This window comes from Folsomia candida, unplaced genomic scaffold (assembly GCF_002217175.1).
Source record: "Folsomia candida strain VU population unplaced genomic scaffold, ASM221717v1 Fcan01_Sc035, whole genome shotgun sequence".
In the NCBI taxonomy this organism is placed as follows: Eukaryota; Metazoa; Arthropoda; class Collembola; order Entomobryomorpha; family Isotomidae; genus Folsomia; species Folsomia candida.
Genome location: NW_019091227.1, coordinates 385,914 through 408,032, shown reverse-complemented (window position 1 = coordinate 408,032; position 22,119 = coordinate 385,914). Strand labels below are relative to the sequence as shown.

Here is a 22,119-nt window from a genome sequence, read left to right as displayed (position 1 = left end):
ACCTAACTTTAGGAAACATTTGCTTTGCACGGTAACGACGTCATTATAACTCTTTCGCGAAACAGTAAATGACGAATGTTTGAATAAATTTCAGTATTTTCGCTTCTTAAATTTCCAACCTTTGGCGATTTGAGCGACGAGGAGGAGATTGGCGACGACGGCGCCGGTCCTGTAGCCGAGAAGCGTGATGCGATTCTTGTCCCCGGAAAAACTGTCCGCGTTTTCCTTCACCCAATGCAACGCCGCGATCACGTCCAGCAGACCAAAGTTCGACTGCTGGTTACTCGTCTTTAAGAAACCTGCACAAAATTGGGGGAAGAAAAGGACATCAAAAAAACCAACTTTTGTGCATGATTAATTACGAAAAATTGTAATATTTCTTTGGGTAAATTATAGATTTTTTTAGTCATGTGGTGGCAACATTGCACGTGAAATTCTACTGATTCCACCGTTGTGGTTTGCAATAAAAACATTTAATTTTTAAATAAATGCAATCATTTTTGTTAATACTGTAAGGTTTTGAACAACATACTTAATTTGTGACACAAATTTTGTATGCAAAATTTATGAAAAAAAAACAATTAAATTTTTCGAAAATTCCCTGCACTGGGTGCTTACTAAAATTAAGATGGGGACGAAAGAATGACCGTCTCAAATAATAATCCTACGCTTTACTTATTCTCCGTCGATTAGTAAGTTTTTGAAATGCGACTTGGTTCTGATCTGATGACGACGACGTTGTACTTAATTTTCCAGGTGAAAGTCACACCAGAGAAAATTATATGATCATAATTACTTTCTCTATTGGGAAAAGTGACTCTTGACAAGAGTTGGCCCAGTTTTGGGAGACTTTTTCTGACACGAAAAACTTTATGAGGTGCACGGCTGTCGAGCTGGTTATGTACAATGCACTCTATAAAATTCGGTGACAAACTTTATCCTACTACTGTTCAACCGAGAAAAATGTGCCCTGGAAATTCTAAAAGGTTACCTGGCGGCTAGTCTACACTGAGAATAAAATGTTAGCAAAATGCTACTGGGCGGTGTCTATATATGACTTCACCGGTTTGGTAGCGATTTTCTACAGAATTGTAGTATCATTGTAGTACCATCTTGTAGCATTTCATTACCCCGCTGTTACGGTTAGTCAAAATGTGGTAGCAAATTTACTACAATTCCGTAGCAAATCGCTAACAAACCGGTGAAGTCATATATAGACACCGCCCAGTAGCATTTTGCTAACATTTTATTCTCAGTGTATTTTTGTTATTTTATCAATTACAGAAATTTATGTCAGTGTCAAAATTCAAAAGTTGCTAAGATATTCCTTAAAATTAATCATAGCTGCCAGGTAACCTCTTAGAGAAATTTGGGTCGGCGAAGGTCACATTTTTTTCGGATGAACAGTAGATTGATAAGTACATATAAGATTGGTTAAAAATTGCAGTTTGGCACTCCGTTTATTTACCGGTATTCTCTTCGGTAATCTAGTAGTAATTTGTTATCCGTTAAATATCCAGTCTTTTCGAGCTCGAACATTTGTCTGTTCGTTACATTAGCATTACAAGAAAATTATTTCAATCAAGAAAGCTCATATTTTTTAAAAATATAAAGTCAATTAATACATAATTCCGAATATTTTTTCACAATAGTTTTCCAGATTTTTTTATTATTTGTTATTTGGAAACTTGTACTATTGCAAAATGTAGTTTTTGTTTTTCCTTTTTCAAAATTTTAGATGCTATTTTAGTACAAACTACCACAAGTTTGTACTAAATAAGCATCTAGCCTTTGTTTGTTAAATTAATTTTCTCATTTTTCTCATAATGGCGTTCAACTCCAAATATATTTTTTGCTTAAAGAATTTTCGTATTCATTTCTGAGCAAACAAAAGTTTTAGCAAATTATTAAGAGTGAAAACTTTATGGAGTGGGTGGACAGGTGTACATTTCTTGTTTTCCGGTCTCATTCATCGCCAGTTAACAGATAAGAGTTGGCCACGTTATGTAATTTTCTTATTACGTGATGCCATCTAATTCGCTGGGACGTAATTTTATCCTAGTTTTTGACTCAAAATTTAGGAAACTTAACCTCGTAAATATTGCAATTTTTTGTAAATAATCATGAAACGAATGAAATATATTTATGTGACAATCGAGGATGGATACAAATTCAAATAATTTCGCTACTCACCTAAAGGTCCCAACCTAGAAATTAAATACATTTAAAATATTTAGTTATGAATAGTCGTTACATCCGCAAACACAATTATGCCAATACTAACTTGAATTATATTACTCGTCGCTAACTCTGACCTGTAATTGAAGGTAACGACGATATGATTTCCGAGGCTGGCGAGGGCCGCCCCATCAAATTCGTTGCCACTCCCCCACTCCCAACTCTCACCGTGAATCACCAGCACCATCGGGTAGCGGGCGTCGCGGCGGGATTCGTCTGAAATTTAGGAAGAAATTCAAACTAAGAAGAATTTCTACTTTTAATATAACAAAATAACGTTTTTTTTTTAAATTTTGGCTTAATTTAAAATGAAGTTTGTCCGATTTAAGAACCGTTTATTCTAATAACCAGGTGCAAAATAAACGCTTCATCCTAGCTCGCTTTTCACGTTTCGAAATTTGAATTTTGCATTGACAACGACAATTTTCCAGGTGTCCGTAATATTTGGCAAATAAGTGGACGCCAAAATAAAAATTCGTTGCTTCAAATATGACATGCCAAAACTAGTTGTTCATCCAGAAAGGAAAGTTAGTTTCTTAAGTGAGCCTGTAAAAGCGAATTTTTCTAAGCTTCAATATCACGATAAAAAGTAAAAAGTTGGAATAATGACAATAGTTAACTTTAATTTTGGCAAACATTTTACGTAAAGTTTGCAATGTTTTTAAAACTACTTCCCAATTCTTAGTTGTAATTAACTCGGGTGTTTGTAATGTGTTAAATACTTGTCAAATTAATTTGCATATTTAAAAAATAAATTGACTAACGGTTACATTTATTTTCCAATTTTGATTGTCAGTAGAAGTTGAACGTTTTACTAAAATTATTTTTAAAGATTTATATCTTCAAAGTGATCAAAGATTTCTTGATAGTATTTTGGAAGCATAATTCAAGAATTATTATAATCGTGAGGTTATAATATTTTTTTACTCTTGTAATTTTTACTGGGCTGCAAATATCCACGTGAATAATATGTGAATCAGCTTACAATGCGATGGTGTGAAGTGTAACCCTCCGATTTGATTGAAATTTTGAAATTACGTGGTCCAAGTCAATACAACAAACGGTTCATTAGGCAGTTTGTGCGATGATCAGAATTTGGAAAAATATTTTAGGGCAAAGTTAAAAAATGTGCGATTTTTAGCACGGGAGATTTTTAGCAGGGAATCGAAGTTTGTTTGCTTCCTCCGCCTGGTAAAAATCGCCGTTTTTCAGCTTTGCCCTCACATATTTTGGAAAATCCTGACCATCGCACAAACTGCCTGAAGAAACGTTGGTTGTATTGACATTGACCACGTAATTTCAAAATTTCAATCAAATCGGAGGATTACACTTCACACGATCGCATTGTTAGTAAAACTTCACCTAATTTCTCTCCTACATCGCCCGCATGTTTCATTCATTCTTTCTCCTTCTAATCAATTTCACTTTGTCCCCGCTTATTAATAAAACCCTGCAATTAAGACAAGTCGTAATTACTACTTTCCAGCCAAGCTTTCCGCTTCGGTCTTACTGACGCACTGTAAATCATGCAGCAACAAGGCCACGATTTGATACAGACTAAGGTAAAAAGACTTATTAAAAGGGCTTCTTTGTCCTGTTCGAGTCACTTTACGATCTTCACTCGAAAAAGGTAAAACTACAAAAAATTGGTAGGCTAATTTTCCTTCGAAACATTAGGAAAACTGACGGTTTGTCAGCTTACAGAATTTACGGATTTTACAGTTACCAAGGTCTGGATGAATTGCTTTAATAAATCAAAAATTATGTTAAAGGTGTTCTATCATGCTACATGATTAACATGTACGCAAATATAACAAATATTTAAAATAAAATATTGTGATTAAATTTTTAAAAAGATAAGTTTTAAATTAAATGCAAATATTATAGTTTCTAGTGATAAATGCATCTGAATAATTTGCGGAACAGCTAATTTTGCAGAAAGATGCAATTCAATTTTTGCGCTATTAGAAAAATCTGTCAAGTTTAACGCCATGTAAAAAATTTGTGAAACGCGACAGGTTTGATATTAAATATATCTTCCGTAGATTCTCTCTTTGCATGTGTTATAACTTGTTTGCCTTACAATGTAAAATCTACAAACAAACGTATCATTCGCCTTATCATAATTTGCCAAAATTTTGTACCATCAGTATCAAATTTCACTATGAATTTCAACGTGATCGTTTTCAGTCGGTCACAGTTTGGTTCCCACTTTATTCAGTGAACCCCACAACTCATTGAATTACACACAAAATCCTTGTCCACATTTGGTTTGTTGGGTAAGGAGGAGAAAGCGGGAGTGTAATTAGTCCGCTTTCTCCTCACCGAGCAAAACGACCAACTTTTCCTCATCATCATTATTTAGTGCACATTTCACTTTACGACGCGAGACAGCCCGTTTCGCAAACCAGGAGGAAAACAGGGCCGAGAACAAACCACGACGAAGAATAAAACCGAATTGGAATTGGTCCGATTACTGGTCAAGCTATAAATAAAATGGGATCGTTTCATTATTATTATTGTTTTCGGGTGGCCGAGAAAATTTCCAGGGTTCCGAAATTGCTTCCTGTTTTTGAAATAGACATATGCAATGAAATGCGTTTTTTTTGTGCTTTAACTATTTTGATATATTTTCAAAAACTTTGAACTTTCTAGTTAAATTTATTGGCACATTTTTCACAATTTTGTCTGAATACGACGGAACCATGGTGTGTAAACCAAATTGTAATTAATCGATCTCTGTTGACACTTGAATAAAGGATTAACAACAACAACGTTGTCCGACATGCAATTTTACCATGATGATTTTACCAGCAAGATGCCAAAATTGTACCACGTTTAAGTGCTTTATTTTCAAAATTTTCTGTCTCCTTATCAAGTTAGAAGAACCTTCCAGGAAATATTTAAATTTCAGAGGAGAGAAAATATCCACTCTGAGCAATTAAATTATAAAATTTCAACTTTTTTACCTTTGAAGAAAAGTTCAAACTTTGACGTCGATTTCGGATAAAATAATAATAGCAAACCTAATTTAGCAAAATAATTCAGGTCACGCAGAGATGATTACTACTCCTAAGAATAAATCAGTCGCAATGTAAACAATTTTTAACAGCATATTAATTCATAGAATTTTTTGTCGTTAGATCAATTGTTGCAAAAAATTGAAAATTACAATGTTTAGTTTAAATTTAAGGATACCCAAAACTCTTGAAATTTCGATTTGTACAATATCAATTTTAATTATATTAAAAATCGACAGACCCACAATGCAGTCACCACGATCTTCTGTTCCGTAGTGTAGGTTATTAATCAACAAGGTTAGGATTATAAATATTTTAAATAATCACCAAGTTATCGCTAAGTAATGCTAAAAATGCAATATTTTGCAGAAATAGTTACACATATGTTTTAGGCACCCTGCTCCATGGTTGACTTCATGTCGTGATTTCTTTAAGATGACCTCACCAGAGCAACCCGAAAACGGAGACTATTTTGCTAACGGGGAAAGTTGTACGCGTTACTAACTTACTTCGTCATGCACTTCTTGTTACTTACCTGGCTCCCGTTTCTCCACGTATCAAACTCACGTTTTATTCTGTGACGAGGCTGAACTTTGGAAAGTCTCACTCAACGTAAAATAACAATTATACAAACTAAACTGCTGACTAATCTGTAATTAATTGGGCTTTCTTATCCCTTTCGCCACTAAATACACAATTCTAATCCGCACGAAACCATTCCCTTCAACAGAAACCATTTCCTCCGAAGCGACGCGATTATGCTGGACCTCGTGACTAATTTATATTTACGACGTATTAAACCTTAATAATTCTGACAAAGTCGGCAGAATGAGATGAAATTTAATTTAACAAGTTTACTTAATTTGGGATAAGGCAAGTCTGCAAAATTTGTCGGCAGTATGAATGAAGTAAGATGAAAATTTGGAAAGAAAAAAAGGTAAGGCAGGGATTTTAAAATTGAGGGAAAATCAAAAATATTGTTTTGCAATTTATGTAAATTGGTGGCCTATTTTCCTAACATTAAATAACGAAATTTAATAACGAAATTTAAATTGCTTTTCAATACAAAGCAACAAAAATTAAACACCTAAATTTCTGCAAATCGGTTATAAAATCTCGTGCAAACTGCAAAATGAGACTAAATCCTTACAATCTCAGAAGAACTAAAATTTTGTTGGCAAAATGTAATATTAAGTCTTCAATTTTATCATCAAATCGGTAAACTACACAATTTTGTAAATAAAAGCGCACTGTAAACCATAACCTTGTTACAAAATTATTTAACCTCATTTTCCAATTAGAAAGTTACACCTCATGGTAACAAGTCTGATAGCACAACAAAACAATTCAAAAATATGCATCTTTCTCCACGCACAACTTTCTCCTTTATCCTTTCTTCCCCACTTTCTTCGTTCCTGTCACTCGTCATCATCACCTTTCCGAATTATCTGCTTCCTTTCATCTCGGTGTAAGATCTCCCGTAAAAGTTGCGTAGCGTTTCTATCCCGGATACAAAAGTGAAAGTGAAAGTTGGACGAAGGTGAAGGTGACAAGATCGTGACTGGAAGTGTCCGAAAGAGGCGGAAAGGACACGCGGTGTCAATGCCATCAGCCCACATTAGTCAATCACACGAGAAAATGGGACATGCAGAAAGGATGCCGCGTTACCATTTTAATTTTACCAACTTAAACCGGCAATAAATTTATTATTTCTATTAGGTTTTTATGAGATATTATGAAAAAGTCGAGTTACAAATGCCGTGTTAACTGAGAATAATAATTGAGAGCATTTTCACATGTAATTTTGCACAAACATCCGAGTGAATTTTCATTTTGACATCATTTGAAATGAAATAAAAAATTTCCTACAACATTTAGTTTCCAGAAAAATTGTTTTCTTGCAAACCCTGACTCAAATTCAACCAAAAGTAAATTCTCTCTTTGACTTTCCCCATCCAAAAGATATGATTAGATTGCCTTCATCCTCTCTTCTCTTTCGTGTATCTTTCTCCTTTCAGCAACCCCCCGCATTTTGGCTTTCTTTCCACTCACCCAAAATTGACTCGACTGCTTTCACCACAGGACAACCTCATTCATGGTAACGTTTTCAAATAAATAAATCAATACGTCACATCGATGAGTGCAAATATCAGAGAAAATTATTTATACTCGACCTTCTCCATGGGATATGGCCATGATTTATTTCTGCTGTTGAAAAAATTCTACAAGGTGGATATTCGGGGTATTTGCAATAGAATAGGGAGCGTTACAGTCAATATATTTTTTGTAAACTTTTAAAATTACTATTAATTATGTTAATTTGTAGTAAACTTGGAATACATTGACGAGAGATTTTGAAAATTGTTCGAAATTTGTATTTTATTTATTTTCCATAGACTCGTTTAAGGGTTGAAGACACAGTATCTTTAGTTACTTCAATAACCAATAAGTTTAAAATGACCATAGTTGGTGTAATAATGCAACAGATTAAAAAAAATAGTTAGTTTGGAAATTGATATTACCCAGTTTTATGTTTGACTGAATTTTAGAACAATTAGTTTGTATGTAGGTGCAAAAAGGACTTTCATCTATAGACGAGATTTTGCCCACTTGGACATTTACCTCTAATATATTTGGCGTTGGAATTGTACAATTTGCATAGTCAATTTTCCTTCTGCGCAAAAGATATCCGAAATTTTCATTCATACTCTTTCATGATTAAAAAATTTAAAACTTTTCTAGCAATTCTTTCAAATTTTTGATTAAAGTAAAATTTCTCTGAAAAAATCCACCTTTCCCTTTTTATCGTAAAATTCAAATATAAAGTCAAGTGTTTTTCATCCCAACAAAAAGATATTGTTCCACGGAGCAGAAACTTACAGGACCCACAGACGAAATTGACATCTGGTTCGTCGTGTGGCGAAAAGCAGTCAACTTTCGCTCTAAACTTTCTCCTCCCTGATCCCGATTGATTTCCCGGCCAGACACAAAATAGGTCTCTTCTCAACAATCCCTCAAAACTGCATCCTTGAAAATTTCCTCTATTTCCCAGGAAAAAAACTTTCTCCGCAATTTATCTGCGTCTCTGGTTGGGAAATTTTTCCTTTCTTATTTCCAATAATGGACACAACTAACTGACCACGAGACGAGGAAAACCGTACGAATAAAAATACTTCGGTAGACACAATACAACCCATCATTGCCCCGCACTAAAAAAAAGTTGGGAACAAATTTTTTTACCCCGTGTAGTTAAATGTGAGGCTCGACTACATTGCTAAAGAATTACTACTGAAAAAGGTAATAATTTCTACGAATCTCGAATTTGGCAGGTGTGTGTTATAAATTGAACAAAACCTGGTAACAATTTCGAATATCCATGGGAATTATTATATTGTGGAAAATGTTTACCTATGACACGATGCACGGGGTAACAATTTTATTTGTCACCAACTGTTTTGAGTGAGTTATGATGAGGAAGGATATGTTACCAAACGGTAAAAACAATCTCCACAAGATTAAAAATGTTTACCTCCGTGTAAGCAATTCAAATCAGAGAGTGTCAAATTTGAGTTTGATGGAAATTATTGCTATCTTTCGGTGGTAACTCTTTACCAGCATGGTTGAGCCTCATATGTTGTGACTACAATATTCTCGCGGTGAGGATTTTATTACCAACTTATTTTGAGTGTAAGAATGAAAATACTTAGGTGCACACAGTATACAATTCATCTTTGAAGGAAAACCTGCCCAACTTTCACGGCAGGATTTATTTCATTGAACGAAAAGAAACGTGGATGGAGAAAAGTGGAGAAAGTTGAGCTGGACGACGGCGGGAGGTAAAGACCAACTTTCTTTTTTTAAGCGGTGCAATTTCTCCTTGTCGAATCATGTCATTCTTCTCGCTTCAAGAATCCATCAAGTTTGTTGATTCTGGACTATTCTGGACAGACCTAAATTTACAAAATTGTGTGTACATTCACTTTTTTTGGAGGACAATAGAATATCTCATGGGAGAGCATAAATTAGTGTTGTGTGAAATTAGTAGTATTAGTAAAATTGTTCCTGATGATATTGAATTAATAGAAGAAGCACAAATGCTTTATGTGTAATTTTTCAATTTGTGAATTTATATGGTATTTTTGCAATCGTTAAAATTTTATTTAGAAACTACAAGTAAAAATTGAGAAATAATAACGCCAAACGTAATAAAATTAACGTACATAGCACGTATCATTTTGTCAGGTAAGTACTTTGACCCGCTCTGCAGGACTGTTTTCAGTTTGCACTACTTAATTGACTAAAATCATGATGGTTTCGGAATGACAATCTGAGATGTTTTTATCACAAGAGGAAAATCGAATAAATTGCATCATAGTAACGCCAAAATTGTCAAAATTAAAAGTCGAAGTGTTAATAATTTACTTCCAGATATTTAAACAATAATTTCAGAGTAATTAGACCTGAAAATAGTTAAATACGTGTGAATGAAGAAATATAAAAATTGATATTTTTGTCATCTGAGAAAAACCGACAACGATTTGCACAAACGCTAAATGGATCAAAATCAGGGTTCGGAAAAACTCGGGGTTTTACTCTGAAAACAACTACCCCGGGGTTTTACTGGGTTTAACTGGGTTTTGGGGTTTTACTGGGTTTTACTGGGTTTTACTCAATGTTTGGGATGAAGTAATAAAACTTACAATGTTACGTCAATTTGCTAAATCAATAAATTTTATCAAGACTTATCAAAAAAATTCAATTCAAAACGCCAGGAACACAAACAAATACGAATTTGATCAAACTCCAAGTTAAGCTGTAAATTATGATTTTTAGATCATATACAAAAATTTGAAATAAATAGAGAAATTTACGGAATATTAATCAGAGTACTTAATTAGAGTTAGATATGTACCTGCAAACTGATTCTATTGATTTATCTATTTGAATTTTAGATAAAACTAAGTAAAACCCGAGTAAAACCCAGTAAAACCCCTTTAACATAGTAAAACCCGCTAGGTTTTATTAATTTACGACCCAGTAAAACCTCAAAACCCCAACCCAGTAAAACCCTGGGTCGGAATACCCTGATCAAAATTAAATTTCTAATAGAGCAATTTCATCCAGATCTCATTTTAGAGTTGTACGGCACACTAATAAGATTGCAAATCATTCGGCATACCATAGTATGCAAATTTTTGAAGTATAAATACTGGCTTAATTATGACCAAAAGTCGCACAATTTTCCACCAAAATTCGTCGCGAAATTTACAAATTTCTGCAAAACTTGGCAAACTATATGCAAGACTAATATGCTAGATTCGTTAAAGGTTGTCGTTAGTACGCCCAATATGTTTGTTACCGTCAAAAACAAATAACCATATTTCTAGTTCTTGTAGTTCCGGGGTCTTAATATGTGCAAAAAAATTGCAAAAAATCACAAATAACAGGTTCTATCCAGCCCAATTCCTACCGTCTGCTTCTACTTCCAACTAACTGTTTCATACCCTTCAAAAAATTAATTTCGTTCCCTTTTCCTTACGGAAGTATAAACATCAGTAAAATAAATCCGATTTTCCCCACTTTCTCCGTTTGTACACGTTCTTGATGAGGTGAAAGTAGGAAAAATGTGTCTATTCGAATCCGCTCGTAAAATAAAAGTGGACGAGGCGAAATAAAGCGGCAATATTGCTGTCTTTTCCTCTCTTTTTCGCAGTAATGGTGTCGATTCGACTTGACTTTCACTCCTCGCACGAGACCCACCGGAAGGAAGTGATGACTCGACGAAAGAAAGTAGGAAAACAAAGCCATCAATAAGAACGAGGCGATGGTGAAATATATCCCAAAACTGGACGACGACTGGCTTTAAGGAGATTAAGATGAAGTGAACAACGTCGTCCTCGGAGTGTGTTTTTGGGCGAAAGTGAGGAATATGACGAACGGAGTAATCCGTCATGAAAGAGAGGAAGAAATAAATCGCTTAATAATCTACTACTCATAAGTTGTAAGGGACGACTATCATCTTACAACTGAAGATGCATCAGTGTCTTTGGAATTAGGACTGGATTTAACAAAAAAAAACTGTACCTTTTGCAAGCCCTTAAATAAATAATTAAATTTCAGCTTCAAATAAATGGTTTTCCCAAACAATGCAAATTCTTATAGCTTTCTAGCACAAATTCTCCTTGCAATTTTCCTCGGAAGCCAGTTTTTCTTAAATGGTTTCATTATTTTTTTCTAGGTGTTTCCAACAATATAAATTTTTCCTGCAGTACGAATTTGTCCTACGATATAAATTTACTTTCTTACCCAGAACGAATTTCCTTTTATTGTCACTCCCCCCCAATTGTGTACCTATTATTCTAACTAACACACATTTCCAAAATATACTTTCACCTTTCCAGTACTACACACAATTACGATTCGTGTCCACTTCACACTTTACTTCCTCAAGTGTCTCCCAGTTCCAAGTATTTCTATTTTTTCTCCTCCACGCTTAAGACGAGAAAGGAAGAAGATCTTATTATTGAGGCTTTCTCTCTAACAAATCCATAATAATACTCGTACCTCCAACTCCTCCATCCTCCCACCGACCAACAAACCAACCAACCAGGCAAGCAAGCAGAGAGATAGAAAGTAAGTAGAGCGGATTTACTTACTCCAGCTGCTGTCGAACTGCCGTCATCATCGCCTCGCTCACAGCAGATGGACAGCCATCACATCCTATCCAGTCCGACGCGAGGACGAAATGACAAAGGCCGTAATTTCGCCAAAGGATCTGGAGCCTCCGACGCACTCGAGTTTGGACCAAAGCTCAAACTCTCCACGATCTTCTCCTTTTTGGGGGTCCTCCCATAAAAATTCGACCGCAATGATAATTCTCATTAAAAAATAAATCCTTGTAGTAAGAAAAATACATGTGATGAGATGTTTAACATGGTGCATATTTCGCAGAGAAAAGTGGATAAGTCTCCCGAAAGGAGTCCTGTGAATGTATGTTCAATGCATATTTCGAGGAGTAGAAATGTACTGGAAACTTCATGCAGCCCGAGATACAGAGAAATTGTTGGTGATTTTCAAATTAATTTCGAAAAGTGGATGAATAGTTGTCGAGTTGGGATACGTATTTTTCAAGATTGATATGTTTATTGATTTCGAATCGATAAGACCCTTATCATAAAAATGTACCGAGAAAATCGATACAATCCAAGACAGAAATTTGGTTTAATTTCGGAAACATAGGGATAAGTATTTTTCAAATTTGAAACTTTTACGAGACAGACAAACACACAGATTGACCATCATTCCAGCACCATAAAATACTCCTCGTCTAAAAAAAGTGTACACAAATTTGGAAAAAGTACTTATCGTCTTAAGATAGATATTTCTTAAACTTGATAATTTATCAAATAAACCAACAGAAATACAGACGGTCAGACCATCATTCCGGCCACATCAGTCTCTCCTCACCCCACAAAAGAAGAGATCTGGACTCGGCGAAGTAGGTGAGCTCAAGAAAAAAGAGAAAGCAAGTATTATTATTCGCTCAATACTTCAAAGAGATTCGGGCACTCTATGCAAATGGTAAAAGTGAACTCATACTTTCGCCAGAAAAGAGATGATCTCCTCCTCTTTCGGGATTAGAGATCTCGCGGCGATCGAGATAATGTGCCCACCAGAGATTGAATTACTGATAGCGAACGAGCGAGAGGCTGACTTTATTCGGCGGGAAGAACAATTTCCGTCCAAAGTGACGGACTGACTTTCTCCGCGAGGAGGAGATGGATCAAAAGCTAAATCAGGATGAGAGATCGGGAGGAAAAGCTGGAGGGCGTCTTGATGCACGAAACGATGACATAACGGAGCGGGATACTTTTCATGGGGAAATTTAATCTGGATTAAATCAGAGAGATTGCTGGATAAGAGAAGGATAGTGCACTATGTAAGTAATATTGTGATCGATTTGAGGGGTCAACGGGGTCATGGGATCGTTTTATTAATGGTGATATGGGTCACATAATATGTGGGCCATGGAAGGGTGGTCAAAGTATTTTGGAAATTGTTCACATATTTTATGAATCATTTCAAAAATATTTAGATGCAATCACATTTTTGATGACGGGGTTTTGGGTTTTTGTTCACAATTTGAGAATATAAATTGAAAGATAAATAATTTGGCTGGATGTTTAAAAGAAACAAATATTACATAATCTGAATTTTGCAGGTTGACCTAATTTTAAAATGCATGATCATTGGATACAATTCAAAAAAATTTGTAAATAGTAAGGAAATTGCTAAATTCAGAAAATTAATTTCTTCGACTTCATAAAACTATAAAATCACATAATCTTGCATGGTCTCAATTTTTGGTAATCTCTAAATTTGATAACCCCCATGCACGGTCCCAGGAACGACGAAACCAAAGCCTGGTTCACTTATCGACTTATCTTTTTTAGAGAAAGTTGTGTCAAATAATTCCATCAAGATCTTCTCTGACAAGATTTTCACTGTTATACTTTTCATCCCGAGAAATATGGGTCTCAACTCTGCACATAATTTAAAGTCAGTTTATTTTGGGGCTTTCTCCTCTTTTCTCCACTTTCGCCAACCGCAGGCTAAACGTTGAGGCCGCGTCGTGGAGACGGGGATGAACCGATTAAATTACCTTCATCATCATCATCACGGCGACTAAGGAGGCGCAATTTCGGTGTAAAGTGGTCCATCATCGGGACATTTATTATTTCGCAATATTTTCACTTTCAGTTTTCTTTGAAATGAGAAAATTTTTGCATTTTTTGAGTAGAAATGATAGCATACCCGCGAAAAGCTCGTTGTGTACCTACAAAAATGCATCATGTAAGACTTTTAGATAAAACGGTAAACGGCATTTAAGAATGACGGTGAAACAATTAATGCCATGACGAGATCGCATCATGAACAAATCAAACAAAATTCCCAAGAAGTTCTTAAAACTGAGTTGAAAAATGATTTGCAAACGTTCGCATCTCCAACTCGACGAAGTCTTCAGTTGGTACAAAATTCGAAGGTTTTCAAAAATAATTCTGCAATTCCAACAGGAAAACCGTTATGAATATCAGATTCGTATAACTTGAAAGTCGAAGTTGTTACTTTGCGGAATTTTACATATCGATGAATTAACTAGATTGACCTCCTGATCTGCTGGTCTGGTGCTTTGTTAATATTTTTTGTCCTATTTTTTTAAAACATATTTTATAAACCAAATATTAACAAAATCTTCTTAAAAAACAGTTTGTCATGCAAAATGACGAAATTGTAATTGTAATGAGTACGAGCTAACTTTATAAAAAAACAGAATTTTATGAAAACTGACACTTTATATTAAATATGCTAAAAAATCCAGTTTTTACAAAAAAAATCGACCAAAACCTTGCTGAGAAAATCTTTCCTAAAGATTAGCTCACTTTCGGTCTTACGTCTACCCTGATGACTAAAACCGTCTTAATTTCTTGGCTTCGAAAATTCAAAATTGTCACCAAGATCAATACTTTTCGAGGCGAAAGTGCAAGCCTTTACAAAAAAGATCTTCCCACGAAGATTTGCATGCATGCCAATATGTACTCCAAAATTTATCGATTTTCACCTCGCATCACAATGGCGACCATGCACAAAGCGTGTCATCCATTTGAGCGGCATACGCTGATTTATGATTGCAATTTGAAATTTACAAATTGCAAATTTACAAAGTTAATTTAATTCGCAAATTTTTTTGTACGAAATTGCATTCCTAAAACATAAAAACATGCGTACTAGAACGCTTCGTACATTTTGCCTAATTGACAATTACTTGTTTAACATTTATCATTATAATTATAACGATAAAAATCTGGTAGAGTCACATATATAATCCGTACTGGTTCTGATTGGATAATAAATTTCTTACCGGATTTGTTGTAGTTTGTTTCGCAGTGGTAATTTTCCATTTCCACAACATTACTAAGCGGTAATGCAAGTTGTTACCAGTTCCGGTGGAGTTATATTCACATTTCCCCCGGTCAGTAATAATTTAATACCAGTTTTCTAATAATGTATGGACGTCAATTTTCACAATTCCTAAAGACGAAATTTACTTCGAAATTGGATTCCTTGATTAATCCGGCGCTAATTAACTAATGCGCATGTGTACGTGGCCAGATTTTAAGGAGTTGATCAGCATAAATTATTTTCGGGGGGTAAGTTATCTTGAATTACACACTTTTGCAAAACTTTCTACTAATAAACATTGCATCTCATTGAGCTTTAAGTTTAGCTATTATTTTGCTTTCAAATATTCGGCGTTTTACTTCATCAATATGCACATAAATGTAAGTTAATTCCCATGATTATAAAAATGAGAAAAAATATTTCACCAAAATTACTACCACGCGTGTAGAAAGTAAGGCTTTGGCCAATATTTGTCATCGTATGGTAATACAAATTCCGGCTAACTCAAATGTTTCATTATCCAGTTAGAATAGAAATTGGTTACAATATTCTACAATTTTGAACTTCCAGGAAATTATTGTTACCATCCGGGAATAAATCTTTACACGCGGTGACGATTTTCTTACCAACTTATTTTGACTGTAAGATTCACCTTCATGTTAAAAATTTCCGCCCAAATCGATCACATCCCTTCCGTTCAGACCCTCGTCTGTGTCAACACCCTTCATAATAATTGCGCAAACACACTTGACTCATCCAACAAAACCACGTTAAACTGGTTCACCGCCATCACTCCGTTGCATCATTAGTGTATAAACTACAACCCGGTTTCACCAAACTTTCATTTTCATCACTTGTTCAAGTCAATCAATAACGAAATCGACAATATTCCATGATTTACTTTCTCCCCGAAAAAAAGAATTAAATTTCTTACAACTCTGTTACGCGTGGAAATTATTATTATTTCTGCCACGTCTCATTCACTCCGACCCGTTTGACACATCGCATCCCATCAACGCCGCCACACACGCATCGAGAAACAGCTTGTGTGGCACGGGAATAAAGGGAAAGTTGCGCTTCGAGAGAACGAACCACGACCACTTTCAGGACCACTTTCTCAGCACAATTCTGTCTTTCTCGTCGAAATCATCAAATCAATCGGGATCCAACACGACTTGGTTTACACAGGGTGTCAAAAGCAGGAATATTTTTAAGAAATCGAATTTTATGCATGTTTTTTATTTATTGTATGTACTTTTGCAAAACGCTTCATTTTAGAGTCATTAAAGAAATTGCATTTTTACACGGTTTTTTATATTTTGAATGACTTTTTTGTTTTTTGTTTTGTATTTGTCGTTGCATTTATGCGCCGGTTTGGGATTTAAGGACTATTAGAGTCGAGATGCTTAATTCAGATATCAATTATTTTCTTGTTATCAAAAATGTAAGTAAAACACATTTAGCACAGGCAACTATTTTTGATATTACCAAATCACAAGAATTTTCACCACATCGTAATCTCGAACTACTGGAATCTTATGTAACAAAAATGAATAAAAAAGAACACACACAAGACGACGTTGGAAACCTCTGATTACAATTCTTCTTGCAATCCGAAATTGGTGAGCCTACTGCAAAACGTCTCTCCATTGTCTCCAGAGGACTCTCTCGCCCCACGTAAATTCCGAGGTGACAATAATAATGAATAAAATTCATTTTGGATGAACAATGTCGTTCCCTGCTCCTCAGACGAAGCCACCTTTCCCACTTTCTCTCTCCCCGTAAAACCGAGGAGATAGAAACAACTGGTTGAAAATTACCAGTCCAACCCATCCTCGTTGCCTCCTTTCACCAGCACTTTCTCGGACAAATCCACCATTCAAGAAGTAAGTCTTCCATTATCTCGTGTTAAGGCTTAAGCCGTCTCCGCACAATTCTCCACTTTTACTTTTACTTTCTTCCCCTGAAATAAATAAATTCTTCGCGAGTCTCTCGTCATTTTTCACCTTTTCTCTTAACCGATTATCTCATCCGGCTTTCGCTTTCTCCAATCTCCGCACAAATTCAATTGGAACCTTTCAAGTGAAAGCGGGACGGTGCAAATTTACTTGATTTCTTACAATTACTAACAAGTTGTTAGACGAAGAATCATAAATTAGTGGAGAAAAGACTAATGAGATGAGTTTCGTCAAAGTTAAAGTGAAAGCGTGTCCTATTCTTTTTTGAGGCAAGTTTGCGTTTAAATTAAGGGGAAGTATTAATTAGGAGGGAAAGTTGGAAAAATGCATTTTTTGGTGAGTTCAACTTTGGGACGGTGAATAAAACATGTGATCAGTTGGGGCGGAGGTCAACCCACGATTCGCTTCTTGACCGGTCGCGGTTGAAAATCTACATAACGGAACTTATCACCTAAATTTAAATATTTATGGCAAAGATTTATTTTACACATTAATCCTTCCGGCGTCATTCCTCATCGTATTTCTTGATTTCAGATCGTTTGATGGACGGATAGGATAGAATTCTAATCAGAAGTTCTTGTCTCTGTGCCACGCAAATTATAGCATTAGAATTATTGGATCGTGAGGCCTAGGAAATCAGCAAAATCGATCAATTGCTATATTTAGGGCCATTTTTTTTACATAGATAATTTATCCCTCATTAGGGACAGACTTAATTTTCACTCAATTAGTGAATATTGAGATCATAATGATGCTGAATCTTTTAATTAATTTTTGTACACTTCCTCGTTCCGGAATATTTTACAAATTTTACAAACTTGAACTTTAATTGCAACACTAAAGTCGTATCGTCTATTGAACGATTTGTTAGCGACAAATTCTTAAAATAACATAAATAATTAACCTCACACGGAAAATATGACGAGTAATGACGTCGAAAGGAATAATTTGCCAGTTAAAACAAATATCTTAAGGGATTAGGTTTCGATCCCCCATCACTACAAATAAAATCTTATTTCATTGATCAAGATGAATGACACGTGTAGGAAATCGTGGTACATGATGTAAAAAAAACATTATTTTACCCACCCTAATTTTGTACACAAAACTATCTTTAAAGCTTGATCAGCAGATAGATTGGTCATATGGATGGACACTTTACTAGTCGAAAACACATTTTAATTTTTATAAGTACGTGTTACGTGTTAGGTAAATTCGTAAATTTATAAAATTTTCATTTTCAATTTCACACCGATTGTGCAATTATATTAATTATTCATGCACACGTGTACTTATCATTTTCATTTATTCATTGTATGTTTTTAGAAACTTCCTAAAACTCGCGTGAATTTGTGTCATAATTTAAATAAAACGGGGCTTACCTGGGGGGCTTGTGGGGACGTAAAAGTTGAGATAAAGACAGTCTTCACTCTGATTGGCAAGATGTGGAATAAGCTTCGAGAGAAAAAGGTAGCGTCGCTCCGTCATCGTTTCCAGCGCCCGCGTCCGGTTCGAAATGTCCGGGAAGCGTTGCGGACACGCGGGCGGGGGTGTCGTCGCCGGTCGAGTTTCCCGCCATGGCAGAGGAGCCACGGGCGGCATGAAACGGTACGCATTTATCGGTGGAGACGCGTATGGAATGCTAAGATAAGCAGTGACCGGATCTGTAGAAAAAAATCGAAAAATTCGTTAAAAGTTACATTTTTTATCCGAGAAATCATATTTCAGATGAGATTACCATATTCTTGCCATTATTTTGCAAATGCGTTGTAATTAAGGATTCAATAATAAGATTACAAGGAGTTTTAGTGGAAAAAAAAGAATAAAAAGTTTTTTTTTTATATTCTCAATATTTCGAATGCTATCTGCCATTCATTTTCAAGATGTAGAAGAAGATGAAAAATTTGTCGCAAGATTTTTGGAAGAATTATTTCTTAGTTTTTGGAAATTCATAACAATCTAATTAAGGATGTGGAAAAATTGAACAAAAGTTGTAACTTCCTAATACTAACAAGGGAACCTTAAGTACTGTCACCACTCGATTTCCTTCCAAATAGCCTTAATCGACAGATAATTTAGTGAAAATAAAACTTTGTCATAGAACATGCGGTGCAAAATCGCGTTTTCGCGAAATATTTAGCGAGAGCTGCACCAAAACCTGGCATTTTCCCAATGCTTTTAATATAGCCAGCAGCTTTTTCATGAAGTTTATATGTAGAATATTGTTCAACCTGTGCGTACATACCTGTGCGCTTAATTTCAAAGATGATCACGAATACTGATGTCATGTTTGCCAATTTTTGCAAACTTTTTTTTGCAAAATTTCGCAAATTCAAATTTTGTCATACTCACAAAATTTGCTCTTTTTTGCAAGGTTTTTTAAAAACTCATTTTACTAATTTCGAAAAATTTACGAACATTTGCAAAAATTGAAATTTACATTAAATTTACATCGTTCAAATTTTTCATGAAAACACTTAAAATAACTAATCCTTTTAAATTTTAAGCAATTTTAAAAATTATTTCCCATACTCATTTCTGCAAGTTGCAAAAAAATTGCAAATATTTGCAACATGAAAAATAAATTTTATCACTTACACATTTTGCAAAATTAAAAAAACAACCAAATTTAAAATTGCGAAATTTTGCAAAAAAGTTTGCAACAAATGGCAAATATTTGCATCAGCTTATAGCATACTCGTGACCAGGCTTGAAATTACACGGACAGGTTTATAATTAATCAATATTCTATAAAGTTCGTTCGAAGGCTGGTGGCTATATTAGAAGCATTGGGAAAATGACACGTTTTGGTGCAGCTCTCGCAAATATTTCGCGAAAACGTGATTTTGCACCGCATGTTCTATGACAAAGTTTTAGTTTCACTAAATTATCTGTCGATTAAGACTATTTGGAAGGAAATCGAGAGGTGACAGTACTTAAGGTTCCCTTGTAAGCAGTATATATCTTTCGTTCTTAAGCAAATTAATTTTTGAAATAAAGCCTCTTTTTTTGTAAATTCATAAAAGCGGGGCAAAATTTGTGAAGTTCGAAAGACTTGTTCGTTTTGCACAAAAAACAATCGTCTGGAGAAACTGGAGAAATTTATTTAAACCTCAAAGATTTTTCAGTTGGATTTTGACTTCAATACTAAAAAAAACAATAATAAAAAATTTATCTAAACTGAAGTTTACTATCTATACTTCTGAAAAATATTGATTCTGGCGTTAAAGTAATCATCCATATTTTGTATTTTTATTACGTAAGGTATACTAATCACGATGACCTGAAAATATGCATGTATTTCCAGCGAAATTCAAATTTTTCATCAGTTCGTAACAATTTAATACCAATTTAATACCACTGTTTTTAGAGTAAAATTTTGTCACTGAATTATTTACAGTGTAAATACACACCGTAAACGGAGAAGAACTGCATCCGTGTATAACCTCGAATAAGCAACCAATTTAATTTTACTGTCCTAAAATGGATGAAGATGGGCCATAACAATTTCCGTTTATTCCTTCATTTCCCGCCATCCTCGATTAATTCGGAATTATTGGATGACATTGTAACGACGAGAGTAACAGCTCAGCCCGCCTCGTTCCCATTTCGGATTTGGATATCGTCTGGATGGGAACAATTAGCGGAGGAGAAAGTCATCGTGCCGTGCTTTCACCAACTGAGGACGTGATTCTCCCAGTAAATGGACTAATTTAAGAGAGAATTATGACTCTTTGTAGGATAATTTTAGAAATTGAAGTGGAAATTTAAACCAAATTTGAAAAATTTAGCTACAAATTCAGGGACAAATTCCAAAAATTGTATCATTTCTACGAATTCTGAAAATTCCTGTAATTATAAAATTGACAACAGTTCCTTCATTTTTAAATTGCGAAAAAATGAATTCAAATTAAAAATTCCCAGTGACTAAGAAAATAAAAACTTAGGAACTTTAATATTTTTTTAATTCATTCATAGTTTACTTACTGTAAATTAAGTTTAACATTTAGATATAAATACTTTTTATCTAGGATTATTTTGAGGAGGTATTTTGCAATGTTCGTAAGCAGCTTGGATTTAAATGTCAAGTTTGACAAACACTTGAAAACTGGATAATTTCTAAATTGACGTCAATCCATTGACGTGACGTAAATTTAGCATACTAACGTTGCTATTGAAAACTTTGTTTTTACTTTTAATAGAATTGCAAAGATTAGCGTTAACTTGATCAAAATTGCAAACTGAACTTTTTTTCCTTTGTTAGTTGTTGTACTATCTGCATCAAAATTGCACTACAATGAGGAACAAAACTGGCTAAATATTACAATAAGACGGGTTAGAATCATATTAGCTCGTCGTAGTCGCCTCGTCCTGGCTTCCCGGTACACACTAAAAAATTCGCAAAACATATTGTACGCGAAACTAGAATCGACTTCATTTAGAACATATTATTTCACGTCACACGTTTTCTTTCCTAATTTCGTTACCAACTTGGTAATACCAAGTTTTTGGCAGAATTATCAGCATCCCTGCTTTCTATACTCAGACAATTTATAGGATATAATTTCTTACTGAATAGGTTACAATCTTACAATTTGTTACCAGAGAAATCTCATGCGTTTCAATTTGTGGGATTATAAAGTTTAATATACCACGAAAAGTGACAATTTGGTACGTATTAAATTTTGGAAAGTTTAATTTCGAAAGATTAATTGGTTCTTACAAAATTTAAAAATTTGTTTTCGTGAAATCGTGCATTTATTTAAATTATTAGACTTGTCACACTTATCACCTGTCAATTAATAACATCGAAAACACTGCAAAAATAATTATTTCGACTTTCAACTTATTCATTTTTTTGTGTTAATTTTATTTATTTATTTCGGAACACAGTATAGTTTCCACTGTTTCGGTAACATTTTTTTAAATCATGCAATGTTTGT

The 22,119-nt window shown here is 34.6% G+C and overlaps 1 protein-coding gene across 1 annotated transcript in view; it reads right to left on the bottom strand.

Moving 5' to 3' along the window:
• Window positions 1-22,119, bottom strand: part of LOC110860858 (neuroligin-1) — a 96,419-nt gene that overhangs the window by 27,337 nt on the left and 46,963 nt on the right. Inside the window, exons 3-6 of the mRNA XM_035860690.1 lie at window positions 18,559-18,840; window positions 2,316-2,454; window positions 2,194-2,207; window positions 120-299 (exon numbers count right to left, since the gene is read on the bottom strand). Of these exons, the coding sequence (XP_035716583.1) occupies window positions 120-299; window positions 2,194-2,207; window positions 2,316-2,454; window positions 18,559-18,840 (615 nt within the window). The remainder of the gene's footprint in view (window positions 1-119; window positions 300-2,193; window positions 2,208-2,315; window positions 2,455-18,558; window positions 18,841-22,119) is intronic.